Here is a 17,251-nt window from a genome sequence, read left to right as displayed (position 1 = left end):
GAAGTGTAGAGGCTTCAAAAATGACCATCAGATCTCTACAATTAACTGCAGAAGATACGGAAGACGGACCAACCTTAACAAAGGTATGTTTATGCAAGGTGCGTGAGGAAATAAACCTCTTCACGCCCCAGCCGTCGCGGGATACTCTGGACGTCGGGGATCACCGTAGGCGCAGGTCTGCGGACGGCCAGCACGAGTAGCTCACCGCCCGACCCAACCTAGATCAAAGGGATCATACCACCACAGATGGGGCCTAGTACGGACTACCTAGCGGGTTACCGGGGCTCCGAAAAAAATTTGTTAAACAAATTAAGTTTGTTAAACAGCAGCAGTAGGAACGGGTTTTTTAGGCAGTAACTAAGGTATGTAGTAGTAAGGGACGCAAAACGAGACTGCCTCAAACTTTGCACCTTAATAACTAATGAATAGGGACGGTTTAGTGCCTCAGCTCCCTTGATACTTTAAACTTATCTCTCTTCCCTTTAGAGATAAATATTTAATTTCCAACGATAAATTCTTAGATAGTTTTTATTACCTAATTATATAACGTTAGAATGTTAGAAAGCCAGTCGAGTGGTTTTTTAAACAACAATGATGAAAAGAAACATCGAAACAAAGAGACATATATTGTGTAACTTACAGATGGCAGAAGAAGGTGTGGTGTGGTGAAGATGAAGGTAATCACGAGTCTAAATCATAACAATACATTTCCAAGAAAGAATAAAACACAGGTGTAGATTCAATAATTATATTTATTAAGTTATGCTATGATTCACACATCACAAAATTACATTCACAATTTATAACTCAGTACGCGTGCTTTCGCATGATCAGCTGTTAGCAGCGAGGCGCCCGCGTTATCGAAAAACTAGTAGGTATTTTGGAACTTTACGCGCGCATGCTAATGAAATTTTGTTGTTTTGTTATTGTGATAAAAATAAAACCAAAGACTATACAAAAAATAGTTTCTCCGGGAAAGTTGTTTGTAATCATGAGTACAATCACCTGTTTAAATATCGTTCACTAATTATTACCAGTCACCTATACAATGTGATAGGGGTGGGATTTTTAACCCGTTAAGGCTGAGTACTACATCTAATTTTATCGACAAAAAAAATAATATGGCAGGTTGAACCCCTAATTGAAAATATTGAAAAATAGTGATTTTTTCGGTAAACATCATTCACAAATGTTTTTTTTTTCTCACCAAAAAATTACCAAACATATGAAAAAAGTAATGAATTAGTTAGCCAAGGTTATTAGCTACCGTTTGTCGTTTTTTTTTTTGTTTCTACGACGCATACAACCTTTGATATCAAAAAAGGTAAAAAACAATATTAAAATAGCCATAACTTAGTTAGGGGAGGGGATTCGACCCCTTCGACCCCCGACTTTTGTCGATAAAATTAGATGTAGTACTCAGCCTTAACGGGTTAGAAGTCTCACCCCTATCACATTTTGTATGAGAAATTCAAGTCATCAAAAACTTAGATGCATATAATTTGGTCAGTTTTGATAGTACGACAAAACTAAGTACACAGATCAATTCGTTTCATCGAGTGCTTCATAGTTACGTCGTATCTAAAAACGTTAACATTCTCCATACTAATACAAAATATATCAAAACCCACCTTATATCGTACAACACGTACAAAAATAATGCAGGCATATACATATACATACATATAAGTAGCGACTTGTCACTCGTCGGCCTTGACAGTACATAAAATTTGCGCGAAGGGATCATTTCGCAAGACTCCAACCGAAGGATAAAGTAGGTCGCGAACAAACTTTACTTTTTATGGGGGTAGACAGTCACTGTTATAATCAAGGACAAGGGTGCGAAAATACGAAAAATTTAGAAACGTCTTGGAATATTATTAAATTGTTAAGAGTGTGTTTTAAATAGATGTTTTAAATGTGTATTGTCTGTTCTTATTTGCTGTTAGGGTAACGGGCGGATTTACTTTACATTGGTGAGTATTGTTCCTTAATCTTTTTATTTATTTTTTTAGGGGGGGATATAGATTAGGTATTAGAAATATATTTTTAAGGGTTATTCCAATGACTTGCTTATTGAAATGACTTATACTGGCGTTACTGACTAAAATCACCCCGTTCCTACACCTGCTATTCGAACTAGAGCCCCAGTTACCCGCTAGGCAGTCTGCAACTCCGGGTAAGTATTGATCCTAGAATACTGATTAGATAGATGTTAGAAGTAAGAAAATTATACAATGAAAATCAGTCCGTATAAAAAACATAGTACTTATTATTTTTATATTTTCATAGAGTTGTTTAAACCGCAGCTGACAGTGACAATTTTAATAACAAGATTGTATTAGGGTAATTATTACCTAATTATGTATGTTTGAAAACGTGCTATAATTATATTCGGCTATAAACATCTTGAAATTCAAAGTACGAGCATTGCATGGCTCCTTCTAAAGACACTAACTTTTAACCAACTTGTAAGTTTGGTAACGTACTAACAACTCTATCTAAGTTTTGGACTAGACTAGACTAGTAAAGTACGTGAAGCAACGTTTGTGAAGTGTTTCGTTGAGTGAGTGAAGTTACCAAAGACCTAATTAATCCAATCTCCCCAATCCTCAAATTCATAACCCCAAAAGCCCGGCAACGCACTCTTAAAGCTTCTGATGTTTCGGGTGTCCATAAGCGGCGGCGATTGTTTACCATCAGGTGATCCGTCTGCTCGTTTACCGGTTTTCCTCATAATACAGGAATATTTGCCTCTTTCTTTATAAATCTTTTTTTCTAAATTTTTTTTTATAATAACAATAATTCAAGATCTGTGGTGTGTGGCATAAATATTAAAGAATGCTTTGTAAGAACCAATGTAATATCCATGTACCTAGTACCTAGAGAACCACTACACTATCCATGTACCTTCACATGAATGCAATAAATGCTTTGAGTTTGAAAAAATGAACCAATAGGATGTGTATCAATCACGTGTGTCGTGTGTAATACTTACGTAATTATAATAAAAGGATAAGCTGAATATCAAATCAAAATTATAAGATAAACAGATTTCATAATAATTAATTATGTTATTGATAAACAAAAGAAAGATAGATAATCTATTTACTAATGAAAGTACAAGACACAAAAACATGTATGCACTTTAAAACTTTAATTTTACATACGCTTCCTTCAATTTTAATTATACACTTGAAGTAAATACCTATGAGAGAAAAGGGCTATTGGGTAGTCATGTAATAAAATAATGCTGATTCCTTCTTAAAAAGATTTTGTTCATTTTCTTTAAAGACCTGAGTATCTAGTACGAGTTTTTTAAAGTTTAACGAGATCAAAACGTTGCCGCGTTTCGCCCTCTGGTTGGTTGATTCATTGAAGCTGGCCAATCAGAACGCCTAACGCGGTAACATTTCGATCTCGTTATACGTAACAAACTCTCTCTAAGCCTTCAAATAACCACAAGTAGCCTTAGTATATCCGGAGCTGTGGACTACCTAGCGGGTTTACCGGGGCTCCGGTTCGAAAAGCAGGAGTAGGAACGGGGTGGTTTTTAGTCAGTAAGAGTCTGACACTCCCTCTCGCCTCGCCCAAGGCGGGAGAAGCCATTGGATGATTGTCCCCCCTCAAAAAAAAAAACCTACCTATAGGCATCTATTCATATCATACAGGGGTACGTCCTTGATGAAGGTCTGCGAAACCTGGCTAAAAATAATTTCACCCGTAGCCTCTGTCCTCTGTCAATCATAAAGGGTTTATCCAGACCTTTATTTTTTGCTAGCAAAACTAGAGTTTAGTAGCAGCAGTACCAGCTACTTCAATTCAATTGATTAGACAGAGTAGACACTCGACCACATCAAAGTTATTACCATTTCAATTGATTAAGTTTTCCACTGATTAAGTTCCCTTTAAAGCCCTAATGAATTAGATATGATTTAATCCATCAAAGATTTCAAAATCACAAATTAGGCTTTACCCTCTGGCTTTGGATGCCCATAAAATCTCGCTTTTCTCCTATTTTTCTCATGGAATGATGGAACCTATGTACGAGTATATTTTGAATTGTAGTATTTATAAGAAGTAATTTCTTTTTTTTTATTATGGTATATTTATGATAAACGATAACGAGACACAATGCAAGCTTTGTATCATGTTGGTATTCTGTGAGGCAGTGGTATCACTTCGGTCGAGTCGGCCCATTCGTGGCATGCTAGCAAGTATGACTCTTCCACACTAACTCGATCACAAGTAAGGTAGTAACGGAAGAGTTTTATACAAATTAAGTAAATATTGTTAATAAATAAAATATCATTGAATTTTATTTCCTTAAACATCAAGCATCAGTGTTATCATAGCAACCAATTTAAGTCATTTAACGATTATTCTATCATTATAAAGTTTTTTGTTTTGTTGCAAGTTTTTGTTTTGTGTTTCGTCCAGCTGTGCTATTTGCATAATTTGAAACTTATTTTATTCTTGTATTTAAGTAAAATAATAGCCTTTACATAGATTATACAGAAAAAATATTATGGACGTCATAGGAAATATCATAATGAGGGAAAAAATAATTTAATAGGTAACTATTTGTCGGTTAGTTAAGTATATAATAGAAAAAAACATACTGTTATATTTCAGTGCTCTCAACCAGTACATAATACATATTTAAACCCTGAAAATTATATAAAAACATACTTAAATCAGATTGTGATCTTGAATAATCTATTTTTCACCCGATTTTCCTGTGCAAGCGATAAAAAATCGATTACACGCGTTGTTTTTAGTTTTTACGGTTATGGCGCGCGTATTATATTAATTCTAATTAATTTTAAAATGTAATGAGTTATTTACTCACCACATTTTTATTGGCAAAAGGCAGGGAGTAGCTTACTTTTAGTCATTTGCAGTTAAACAACAGCATATAAGAGACCACTGCTGGACTTACCTCTTAACAAAAGAGACATATTCCAACATATTTCAGAGTCTTACTGACTTAAAACCACACCGTTCCTACTCCTGCTTTTCGAGCCGGAGCCCCGGTAAACCCGCTAGGTAGTCCGCAGCTCCGGCAAACCTCCAACCTTGGCAGGTGAGTTGGAGTTTGTAGTTTTTAGTATTATGAATTAGGCAGAAGACGAAGCATGGGTAAACCTTAGGCTAGGTGGACTGGAGACAATGGCGTCAGAGTCGCGGGGAGCCAGTGGATGCAGGTGGCAAGCTATCCTTCGACATGGAGGACTAAGGGGGAGGCCTTTGTCCAGCAGTGGAAGTCTTCCGGCTGTTGATGATTGATTGATTGAAATGGGCGCAAAACTCAAAGTATTTACTAGGTAGGTACCGCAGAATTAAAGGTTTCTACGGGACATACCCCATATCTTATAAAACCTTCAATTAGGTGCGTTATTTGTTTTCAATTATTTAAATAAGTAAGTACAAAAATATTTGCTAATTAAATATTATACTGTTTGTATGTAAATATGTATGTGCGTAGTGCGTGCACACGTTTTTCCTATACTAACTTCCTCAGTACTTATAAGAATAGGTAAGCCGTCGTTTTGAACCGGTTTCCTTATAATTAAAAACCAAAAATAAAACAAAAATTTCGTATAAATTCATATTAAAATTTTGACCTTCTACTATTTATTTTTGGGTCATTAAATCCAAAAAGAAGTTTTATGTGTGTAATTAAAAATGTATGTATGTAATGTATGTATGTAATATAATATGTAAATTAATTGATAAAAGCTCTACTAGTTTCGAGTCACTGAGGGACCCTTCATCATAAACAGCGTGCGCAGATGCGGCGATGTCGCGCAACCTACTGACGTAGTTATAATAAAAATAAGTAGATACATATATTATTTATCATGATATTGTCAAGCCACATATGCACATGAGCATGCATGAACGTAACAGAAACTACCTATGTCCTTCACCAGATTTCAAACAATCTCCTCAAATTAAATTTCATCACATCAAGTGCAGTTTGACCGTGAAAGCATAAAAACAAAACTTGCTTTCGCTTTTATTAAAACTAATGATGAAATAATGAAGTTACACTTTTAATTGTGTCATCTATATTGTTTTCTTTTTTGTATTCGTTTTATTTGTCAATAAGGCGTTTTTCTCTTTATTTCCTTAAAATATATGAAATGTATAACGCCTTAGTTTAACGACTGTAATTTCGTACAATTTAACTTTAAATAAATAAATCTACTTTTTTGGATGACGGGGCCTTCAATTGGTGCCTTTTTTTGGGGAGAAAGACCACCCCGGTGGTAACCCTCAGCTCAGCACCTGAGCTATGTGTACCAATGAACATAATTGGTGGAAGCCAAACGCATCCACAGCAACGTAGTATAGCACTTCTCTGGTCGAAAAGCACACTTAATCAACTCTACCTACGATACCGACAAGTATGGAGTAGTTAAACATGTATTCCACTTTACGGTCCCCACACGGCTCTACAGGTCTATTTTTCTATTTAATAACCACTTTTCTAACTCATATTTAGTATACAAACCTTCTTTAACAGGTACTTAACCACATAACCTTGACCCCTCTGCCCATACAGTCACTGACTCATTCAAAGATCAATGTTAATGGCCCAATAAATAATTAAGCGACACACGTTGCGAAATGTAATAAATGTAGAATGTCGTAATTGTGATACAAGGTTATACAAACAACGTAACAGGTTACCGGTGCTCCGGGTCAAAGCAGGAGTAGGAACGGGGTGGTTTTTAGTCAGTAAGAGTCTGACACTCCCTCCCGCCTCGCCCAAAGCGGGAGAAGTCATTGGATGGTTATACAACAGTTTTATTATGACCACTAGCTTCTGCCCGCGGATTCACTTGCAATCCGGGAGATAGTAGCATAGTTAGAAAATATAAAGTACTTGGTATCATCCGTGTCCCGTGTGTCTATGATAACATCCTCATAGATTAGGTTGTCTATCTTTTTCGGTAACAAAACAAAGTTCATATAGATAATATTATGTTATCCCAGGACTATGCTATGGGGTTTCCCGATACCCATACCCTTAGCACAAGATTGCTTTACGTATTCGGCGCTCTGATCGGCCAACTCGAATAAACTAACCAATCAGAGAGCCGAACGCGCTATTGTTTCGATTACTTTAAACGTACAGCAAACTCATAGTTAGGGAACAGAACCTGTCTATTAAGACTCAGCGGTACCTTATAAATTCCTTATTTTATTGTGGTTACATGGCACAAAGCCGCTAATCATTAATTTAGCTGAAAATGAGCTATCTTAATATGATATCATTCTTGAGGCTGGTACGTTGATATTGATAAATAATAATTACCTACTTAACGACAATATTCGAGTCAAAAGTCGAATTCTTACCAAAATTCTTGAATGGGTCTTATTATAAAGAATAATCAATAATGGGTAAATATGACAAGGAGGGATTAAAAGATGTTGCTCTCGGAATCGGCAACCCATCGTCGGTACAGCTCGGGACCCAAGAGCTAAACTGACGCGGCACTACACTGAGGATATCCCAGACATCAGCCTGTACGAGATTAGGATGGCTCTCAAACAGCTTAAAAACAACAAGGCGCCGGGCGATGACGGAATCACGTCGGAACTTCTGCGAGCGGGTGGAAAACCGATACTTTTAGTCCTCCAGAAGCTATTCAATTCCGTCATACTCGAGGGAACCACGCCGGTAGCATGGCAACGGAGTGTGGTGGTTCTGTTCTTTAAAAAAGGCGACAACTGTCTGCTAAAGAACTACAGACCTATCTCACTTCTGAGCCATGTGTATAAGCTGTTTTCGAGGGTCATCACGAACCGTCTCGAACGCAGGCTTGATGACTTCCAGCCTCCCGAACAAGCCGGATTCCGAAAAGGTTTCAGTACCATAGACCACATTCATACGCTGCGGCAGATTATACAGAAGACCGAGGAGTATAACTTGCCACTATGCTTGGCGTTTGTGGACTATGAGAAAGCCTTCGATTCAATCGAAACCTGGGCGGTGCTGCAGTCTCTCCAGCGGTGCCACATCGACTATAGATACATCGAGGTTTTGAAGTGTTTGTATAACAACGCCACCATGCGCATCCGACTCCAGGAAGAGACTACGAGGCCAATCCAGTTGCGGAAGGGCGTGAGACAGGGAGACGTTATATCTCCGAAACTGTTCACGAACGCACTGGAGGACGTTTTTAAGCTCTTGGACTGGAGCGGACGCGGCATCAACATTAATGGCGAATACATCACTCATCTCCGTTTCGCCGATGACATAGTCGTAATGGCAGAGTCGCTGGAAGAGCTGAACACCATGCTCAGCGACCTCAATACCGTTTCCCAACAGGTGGGCCTTAAAATGAACATGGACAAGACGAAAATCATGTCAAATGTCCATGTTGCACCTATACCGGTTGTCGTTGGGAACGATATACTCGAAGTTGTAGACCACTACACATACCTGGGTCAGATCATCCAGCTAGGTAGGTCCAACTTCGAGAAAGAGGTCGCTCGAAGAATCCAACTCGGATGGGCAGCATTTGGGAAGTTGCATGAAGTCTTCTCGTCAAAAATCCCGCAGTGTCTGAAGACCAGGATGTACAACCAGTGTGTGTTGCCAGTGATGACGTACGGTACCGAGACATGGTCCCTAACTGCTGGCCTTTTAGAAAGGCTCAGAGTCGCCCAGCGCGCGATGGAGAGAGCTATGCTCGGAGTATCTTTGCGCGACAAAATCCGAAATATGGAAATTCGCCAAAGAACAAGAGTTACAGACATAGCTCTCAAAATATGCAGGCTGAAGTGGCAATGGGCAGGCCACATCGCTCGGAGGACTGATGGCCGCTGGGCCAGGAAGGTGACTGAGTGGCGACCGCGGACCGGAAGACGCAGCGTGGGCAGACCTCCCACTAGGTGGACCGACGACATCGTCAGAGTGGCGGGGAGCCAGTGGATGCAGGTGGCGGCTTGTCGTTCTACGTGGAGGACCAAGGGGGAGGCCTTTGTTCAGCAGTGGACGTCTCTCGGCTGATGATGATGATGATGATGATGATGCTCTCGGAATTGGTCTTTATATTTTACGGAGCCAATGTCCAATTTATCCATACCTATCGTCTTTCTACATTTACTTTCAAGAAATATATTAATGTTTATTATTAATTAACAACACAGAACTTAAGAATGAGATACCAACTCTACTGAATAAGACTAAGGCAGTTGTCCCACCAACGGCGAGTGAACGACTAACTATCGGCTATTTTCTCGCTCAAGAAACGTACAATAGATATACTTTCCGTGTAAACAAAAGAGATGTATATACAAATAGTTGATCGCTGACTGTTCACACTGCCGGCGAGTGCTCGCTTCACTTGTTTGTTTTTGTTTTCACTCGTTTCTAGTTCTAGCTCTACTCGTTACTCGTTCATCGTTGCCGGTGGGACAACTGCCTAAATTATCAGCACATTTTCTTATGGTATAAGCCGGTAAACTATCAAACGGATCACCTAATAGTAAGCAATCGCCGCTGCCCATGGACACCCGATACGCCTCACCCAAGGCGAGAGAAGCCATAGGATAATTTCACCCCTCAAAAAAAAACTGTTATGCAAAACCAATATAACCTGACCTTCAAATGCGGGGAAAGATTATACAAAACGACACCATGATAAACTGATTCTGTATAGCTGCGTGTACCTACAAGAGCCTTTATAGGCCTTATTAATATCCTTCTTAAAAGGCCACCTGATGCGTGAGACACAATTTGGGCCTAATTACACGTCTAGCTCGTTGGAGCTGCGATAATTGCTATGGATTCGTGATATTAATTTAATAAGGCTTCCAGCGGTAAGATTTCATTACCTCCATCCAAAATTTCCCTGAACTGTGAATATGAGTATCATTTTAAAGGTAAATATAATAGCTACGTAGTTACAAACGCTTCTCTGGATATTTTATTGGTAACATTAATATCTTGTACTTATACCGGTCATGGCTTGAAGCATTGTCAGTCACAATTGATTAAAACATAATTAATATTGAAAACACATTATATCACTGAAGAAAACAACCAGTTTTTCTACTAGAAGTAAGGGTGCTTTTCTATCTTTGGCTTCCACCAATCATTTTCATTGGTACACATAGCTTAGCACTTGTGGAAACGGATTCAACTGAGATATGCTTTTATATGGAAAGATGCGTGCTACGGATGGTTTCCCTACTATCGACACATCGCAAACTCGAGCTGCAAATCTTTCTCGCACAGCTACTTTGCGGCGGCACATCTTCATAGCACATCTTTCTCACGCAACTACATAGTATTAGTAGTATCAGTGGAAACGGTCACCTAGTGTCACAGCTTAGCTATTAGATCATCGCATATTAGATAAGCTATTAGATATAGCATAGCTACATAGCACATCTCTGGTGGAAGACCACACCAACAATCCACCTAGTGACACCTTTCATTTCCACTTTCCACTAGGTCCTAGTGGAAAGCAATTACCGTAGCTTATAGACGTCCCTGACTCATTAAAGATGACCCTTGCGCGCTACCGACCTTCGAATCTACGATGGCTCAGGAAAAGGCCCTAGATTAGTTGTATGACTTACCAACAGTCATGAAGAGCAGTTTGCAGCCAGCCTCCAGGTTGTACTTCGAAGGTTCGGTGTCATGCAGCCGGTGGTAGATGATGTCGTAGCCCTCACACGACTTGCCTGGCAGGACGGAGAATTCCCTGGAAGAGAAGAGAAGTAAATAGATATTTTATTTATATTTGTAGACATATTCATATAGGTGCTGTGTACACACTTAAATAAATACCCGCCTCATTCAAGGCGGGAAGAGTAATTGGATGATTTTCGCCCCTCAAAAAAAACCGTTTTTGTTTACAGCTGGATACTGGCCTCTACAAACTGTACACTATTTTTAATACAACAACTTATGGCAGCCAATTTACAGACCTCGTGAATCAAAATTTTTTACGAATTCATCGCCATCATATAAGCCGTAATACGTCCACTGCTGAACATAGGCCTTCCCCAATGACTTCCAGATAGGCCGGTTGGAAGCGACCTGCATCCAGCGGCTTTCTTTATTATTTTTCTAATATCACTATCACTATGTTATAAATATACGCGTAGATTAAATAGAAATACGATATTCATAACATACAAAACAAATGTTTGTTAAGAGTCTTTCCCCACTTATTAATAGAATTAAAAAAATATACAAATACGATATTCATAATATACAAAACAAATGTTTGTTTACGTCTTTCCCGACTTATTTATTTGTGTATTTTGATTGCTCATACGAGTCCTATATCATCATACCTACGTAATAACTTTTGAGACACATTAACTTTTATAATGTCCCAATTTTATAACACTTGTTTACTTATAAAAACATTGCTATGTTTTAGAATTGTTTTATTATTTGTTTAGTCAAAAGGATACTCATAATAAGTGCATAATAACACAACTATTATTCTAGAACTATTTATTCGACCTAAGAATTTCATTAAAAGAAAATTCAATAACTTGAGCTGCGCATCTTCCTCGCACAGCTACATAACTTAGTATCGGTAGAAACGGTCACATAGTTTCACATCTTAGCTATCACATCTTCGTACCAAAGCACCATAAGACTATCTAGGTCTCACTACAAAACAGCTGGCATTTCTAACAAAAATAAGGTATTAATACACTAAACCCTAGCCTAGAATGGCAAAGCACTAATCTTTACAAGTAACAATATATTTTTATGGCACCATACAGCGGCAGACTAAAGGCTAATGGTGCAGAAAGCCTAAAGAAAAACCCTCTTTACTTCATACCTTAGTTTTTGGCTGAAAGCAAAAACTTCAAAGGTTGTAAATGGCCTTCAGAATACGGTCTAAGTGGTTTCGTGGTATACCTATGCTCTCAAAGTAAGGTTCGGACCTGTGCCAAGCTAGCAGGTGCTACGGAGGCCATTTATTGGACACAAACCTTGGAAGATGATGTATGACGGCTATTTGTTTGCTTTAGTGAAAATGTTGAACTCGGTTAGAAATTGGCCGTGGTTAATTACACGAACCATTTAGGGCCATAGTGACCCACCTATAACTCAAAATCTTTTTATCTAGTATTTTTGGTATTAGTAACAATGTAACGGTGGACTAGTAACAATGTAATGGAGTGCACTGTCACGGGTACACATTTGACTGCACAGTTGACGTGGTGACTGGGCAACCTAGACCACTTCCAATGGTCGTATTGACTTGAAATTTGGCATGGAGGTAGGTCTTTAGGTCAAGGTAACGGAAAAAATCTGAAAATGGCCAAGTGTGAGTCGGTTTTAAAAATAATGAAGGTGTAAATTCATACCCCTAAGGAACTAAAACAAAAAAATTATCTATATCTTCCAATGGTCGTACCGACCTAAAATTCGTTACGAAGGTTTGTATTTAGTCAAAGTAAAGTAAAATAAGAAAAAAGAAAATAAACCTTACAAAAATAAATGAAATCCCACCCAAAACATAAATGTGAAAGGCTGCCAAGTTCGATAATATTGGAATGCTTCGCCTATAAAAGAAGTGAGATCTAAATAAGTACCAAGTTCCATACACAGACCTCAGTTAAAAATGATATAACTTGGCAAGTTTTAATAGAAATTTTTATACTTGACTCATTGCGTTTAGTAGGTTTATAACAAAGTGTGTGAAAACTTGCCAACTTGTTATATCATTTTTAACTCAGGTCTGTGTATGGAACTTGGTACTTATTTAGATCTCACTTCTTTTATAGGCGAAGCATTCCAATATTATCGAACTTGGCAGCCTTTCACATTTATGTTTTGGGTGGGATTATATTTACAAAGGTTCATAGTTTGCTTACTTAGGTACATTTACTACAAAATTTACATTGCTTCCAAGATTTTCTTCTGAATGCTAAGCCAACTTATAAGAGACTTAGGAAAAAATACTTTTGCGCACAACTTTAATATTGAATTATCCAGAATTTCTTCTAACGTCGCGTAGGAGCCAAGCAAAGCTGTTGAATAAGTAAACTCGTTTTTAGAAACCGCGAAATTTTATTATAATTGAAAAAAGAAAAAAAATCTAGGAAGATCAAGTTTGTTTTGTTGGGTTGGATTCTTTGAAATGTAAATTTTTGCTTTGAAAGTGTAACAATAATTGAATTTGGTTTTTTTTTTACTTAGAACTCATCTTAATAACCTGTGGACTTGACTACTGGCTGCCAAAGATAAAATTATATTATTTGGAGCTCCAAGGACTGCCTAGCGGGTTACCGGGGCTCCGGTTCAAAAAGCATGAATAGGAACGGTGTGTTTTTAGTCAGTAAGAGTCTGACACTCCCTCTCGTATCTCACAGGGCAGGAGAAGACATTGGAAGATGTTCCCCAAAAAAGAACGAATATACATAGTAATATTACATAGGTCGTTGGAAAGTAAAATAATCTGAGATAGGTTATTTAAAACAATTTAGATGCTGGTATGGACCATCCAGGTTATTCTGTAACTCTGAAATCGAACTTTCAAAGTGAGCCCGAACGCATTTCCGTACATCATTAATCGAGATTATTCTCACAACCAATGACATGGCGGACGCGGACCGCGATCGAGTACTCCTCAATCTATCGATTTGAATGTTACAGAATAGCGTAATAGTAGTAGGTACATTTGCATAGTTGTCGTCTAATTCGTCAGTTGTCCATATATTTACATCTGTACCTACAAAAAACTAATTTTTATTCATAAGTTTTCTAGTAAAACCATTAGGTATCAGTGTGGGTATCAGATACCAAGTCGCAATAATAACTAAATCGATTAATAACTGACGCAGATCGTGGAATAATATAAACAAGTTTGCATTTACGCATGCAACATACTATAAAGTATAAACATGGTTCTTAGAATACAATAATACAAGTTTGTAAAATAAATATTATGTGTTTTGATGAAGTAAATCTAACTCGGTAATGGCAAGTAGTCTGAATTGTAACGAATACAAGGGCGAGCTATTGGAAACGGCTATGTATAGTAATAGATGGAAGAATACTGGCTGGCGATGGCGATAAATTACAATGTCGAGGATAGTTTGGGAGAGCCATGCTTCGCTGCACGAATGGGCCAGCTCGACCGGAGTAATACCACGGTCTAACGAAAAACCGACGTGGAACAACGCTTGCGCTATGTTTCGCTGTCTGAGTGAGGTTACCTTCCCAATCTTCCCAATTCCCGATTCCCCAACAACCCTTAAATTCCTAACCCACAAAAGGCCGGCAACGCACTTGTAATGCCTCTGGTGTTTCGGGTGTCCATGGGCAGCAGCGATTGCTTACGGCTTATACAGTATATCGGCATAACAAAAAAGTGATTCCACAAACAATAGAGCCAGCTTTGTCACGTACTTTTTAGCCAATTTATACCAAACATGACCGAAAACTTTCCTAGTACAATAAATCCGCACCCAGATACGCGAAAATCTGTAAAAATGTAAAATAAATAAAGAAAACGAACCGTGAAGTTTTTTCAACGCAAACAGCGCAAACTTGGTCGAGTCGAGCGTGAATTTTTTGGTCTTACATAAACAGACGCGGGCAGAAAATTAAGTAGGACCGGGAAAAATAAATGGTTCGTTTTTATATTTGCTATTTTATGTAGTTAGTGCCTGCTTTTACTGACGTCTCTTAAATTTTAAGTCTTTGACTGCCAATAGAAAACTGTTGAAGGCAAATCCTCCGCTAACGTCGGTCACCGGTGACCACCACGGCGTTCAATGTGTTAAGGAACCTATAATCTAAGATAGGTGACTTTTCAACACTTTTTGGTTTTTACCGAACTAAAAGTGAGACCTAAAAGTGATGAGGGTTATATTAGGTGCTATGTCACGCTAAGTAATTCTTGATTAAGATATGTCTAGTGGTGGTTGGTGAAAATTGATATAAATTTCCTTTCACCTAGAATAAATGCTGCTGCTCATTGTATTATCCGTACCTTATTTTCGCAGACTTTCTCTTTAAACCCTAAGGTTGACTGGTAGAGAAAGCCATACGGCAGTAAGTTCGCCTTATGTAGCATTATTTGTATTGTATTGTGTTAGAGTAAATAAATAAATAAATACAAGTTTAAGATAAACTTAATAAAAGTATAGTATAGTAAGAAGTAGTAGTAGCACCTTCAAGATTGGGGACCATGGTCCTTTTTAGGTCCCTAATTTTTTATACAAAGTTTATCATTTTTGTCTCCCTGTATAACATGTATTACGTATTTTACACATGTACTTGTACATTTTACATGGCTTCACAGAACTCTATATTAATTTTTGTTCCTAAAACTTCACAATATAATAAAGTCATAAGAATTTGGTCCTTTGGTACGTACATTTCATATAAACCCATGAAACGAAAGTCTTTGTCAAATTCCCCTACCTAGTGAAGCGTATGTAAGCCGTCTAACCTATCTTCATTTTCAGCGATAAAATTCTTACAGGCCAATATTTCATGAAGACGGTGACAGCTACGATGGAAGCTGACGTAGACAAACTCTATTAAAGCTTAAGTAAGTATTTTTAGGATCTTTTTGTTACTTTAACAATGAAGTCAGCGTATTTTCAATGAAAGTTTTGACATAATACATATAGGACTTTATAACTTATTTTGTAGTTGAGTAGGATGATTAAACACTGTCGTCACGATACCAATATCATTAAATCATTTGTTGAATGAAAACAAACCACGGACTTCATCAGATGTGATGAATAACATGTCGATATGGTATTGAAAAACGCGGAACAGGGTGTAATGTCGATACATTTTTTTTCCGGATATTTTCAATACAGTATTCTACGTATAGTAAAATAATCTTGCCAAAGACTGGATACATGCCCCAGAAACTCAACTAACTATACCATAAACACTGCTAACCGACAATACAATTACTCGTTTCCAGTCTAGATTAAATTTATTTCAGCCATAAAGCCTGTAAATTACCGTCTCCTAGGACCAGACACCCGAGTAAAATGACATCATAAAATTACCACCATCATAAATCTTCACTCAACTTCGTTTTGACGGCAAAATATTGGATATTGTATTAAAATGGTCGTTACTTCGGAAAAGTAGATTTCACGCTAATTAATTTACGTACTTAATACGGTTTTAATAAGGTATAGTCGCCAAAGATCGTAGTCGGCCCAGTTCCTGAAATGGCCCAATACCACGTTTTTAAAAATACTTTATTTGTTTTAAATTGCCAAAAACTATATTACATTTTGGCTGACTCGATGGTTAAATATATATTACAACTTTCAATATGTTTCTTCTTTACTTTATTTATCTGAAAGATTTTTCAGGCTTTGCAATAAGATGGGCCTTATTAGGCTTCTGTACCTTACTAGAATTCTCCAAAAACTGTTGCTAAAAAAGTCAAGCAAGCAAAAAATCTTCATTAATTATTTCTTGTGTCCCTTTTTCAAACAAAAATGGTACCTTGTACTATCTGGCTTAACCAAAGTTACAAGGTATAAATACGAAGACATTATGCCCAAACACAAACCGCTAAGGGCGATGTAACATAGTTAATTAGACCCATTGTAAGACCAGTACTACAGTTATATTTTAACTAAGACAGAGGGATCGTTGCTTACAGCCGTTTTCAGAGTCATTTAATGGATGGTTAACCCAGTTCTTAGCAATTGTTTTCGGAACAAAATTGTTAGGACAAAGAAACAGTTATTTTTCTAAGGGGGTAAATCATCCAATGCCTTCTTCCGCCTTGGGCGAGGCAAAAGGGAGTGTTAGGCGCTTACTGATTAAAAACCACCCCGTTCCTACTCCTGCTTTTCGAGTCGGAGCCCCGGTGCGGACTAGCTGGCCGGTCTGGCTAGATAGCCCGCAGCTCCGGATCACTAAGGAACAGTTTAGGTAATCATTCGATGTTTCTGAGTGTGGCAGTTTGACATGGTTTCCTTAGCAGAAAGTTTATAAGAAAGACACCATGCCTCAAGGTAGCCTTCAGCTCTATCATAATATAAATACTTGAGGAGAAAACTTGGTATCAATTTTTAAGTAATATAGCGCACGCGAGGATGAGATTTGGCAAACTTAGTTAAACTTTGGGAAGTTGAGAGTAGAATTTTAAAACGTAAAACGAATACTAAACAGAATTATTACTTTGCCCAGTAACAGTACAGTACATATTTAGTTTTTAGGGATACGGTTCATAACAAAACCTAAAATCGATATTAATTC

The 17,251-nt window shown here is 37.8% G+C and overlaps 1 protein-coding gene across 2 annotated transcripts in view; it reads right to left on the bottom strand.

Annotated features, from left to right (window-relative positions):
- The window catches only part of LOC118274456 (alpha-tocopherol transfer protein-like), a 42,917-nt gene that overhangs the window by 16,364 nt on the left and 9,302 nt on the right, over positions 1-17,251 (bottom strand). For both annotated transcript variants that reach the window (XM_035591933.2, XM_035591935.2), the window contains exon 2: positions 10,606-10,730. In XM_035591933.2, the coding sequence (XP_035447826.1) occupies positions 10,606-10,730 (125 nt within the window). The remainder of the gene's footprint in view (positions 1-10,605; positions 10,731-17,251) is intronic.

Source organism: Spodoptera frugiperda, chromosome 11, assembly GCF_023101765.2.
Source record: "Spodoptera frugiperda isolate SF20-4 chromosome 11, AGI-APGP_CSIRO_Sfru_2.0, whole genome shotgun sequence".
NCBI lineage: Eukaryota > Metazoa > Arthropoda > Insecta > Lepidoptera > Noctuidae > Spodoptera > Spodoptera frugiperda.
Note: the sequence above shows the minus strand (reverse complement) of the source record. Positions and strands in the feature narration are given on the sequence as shown.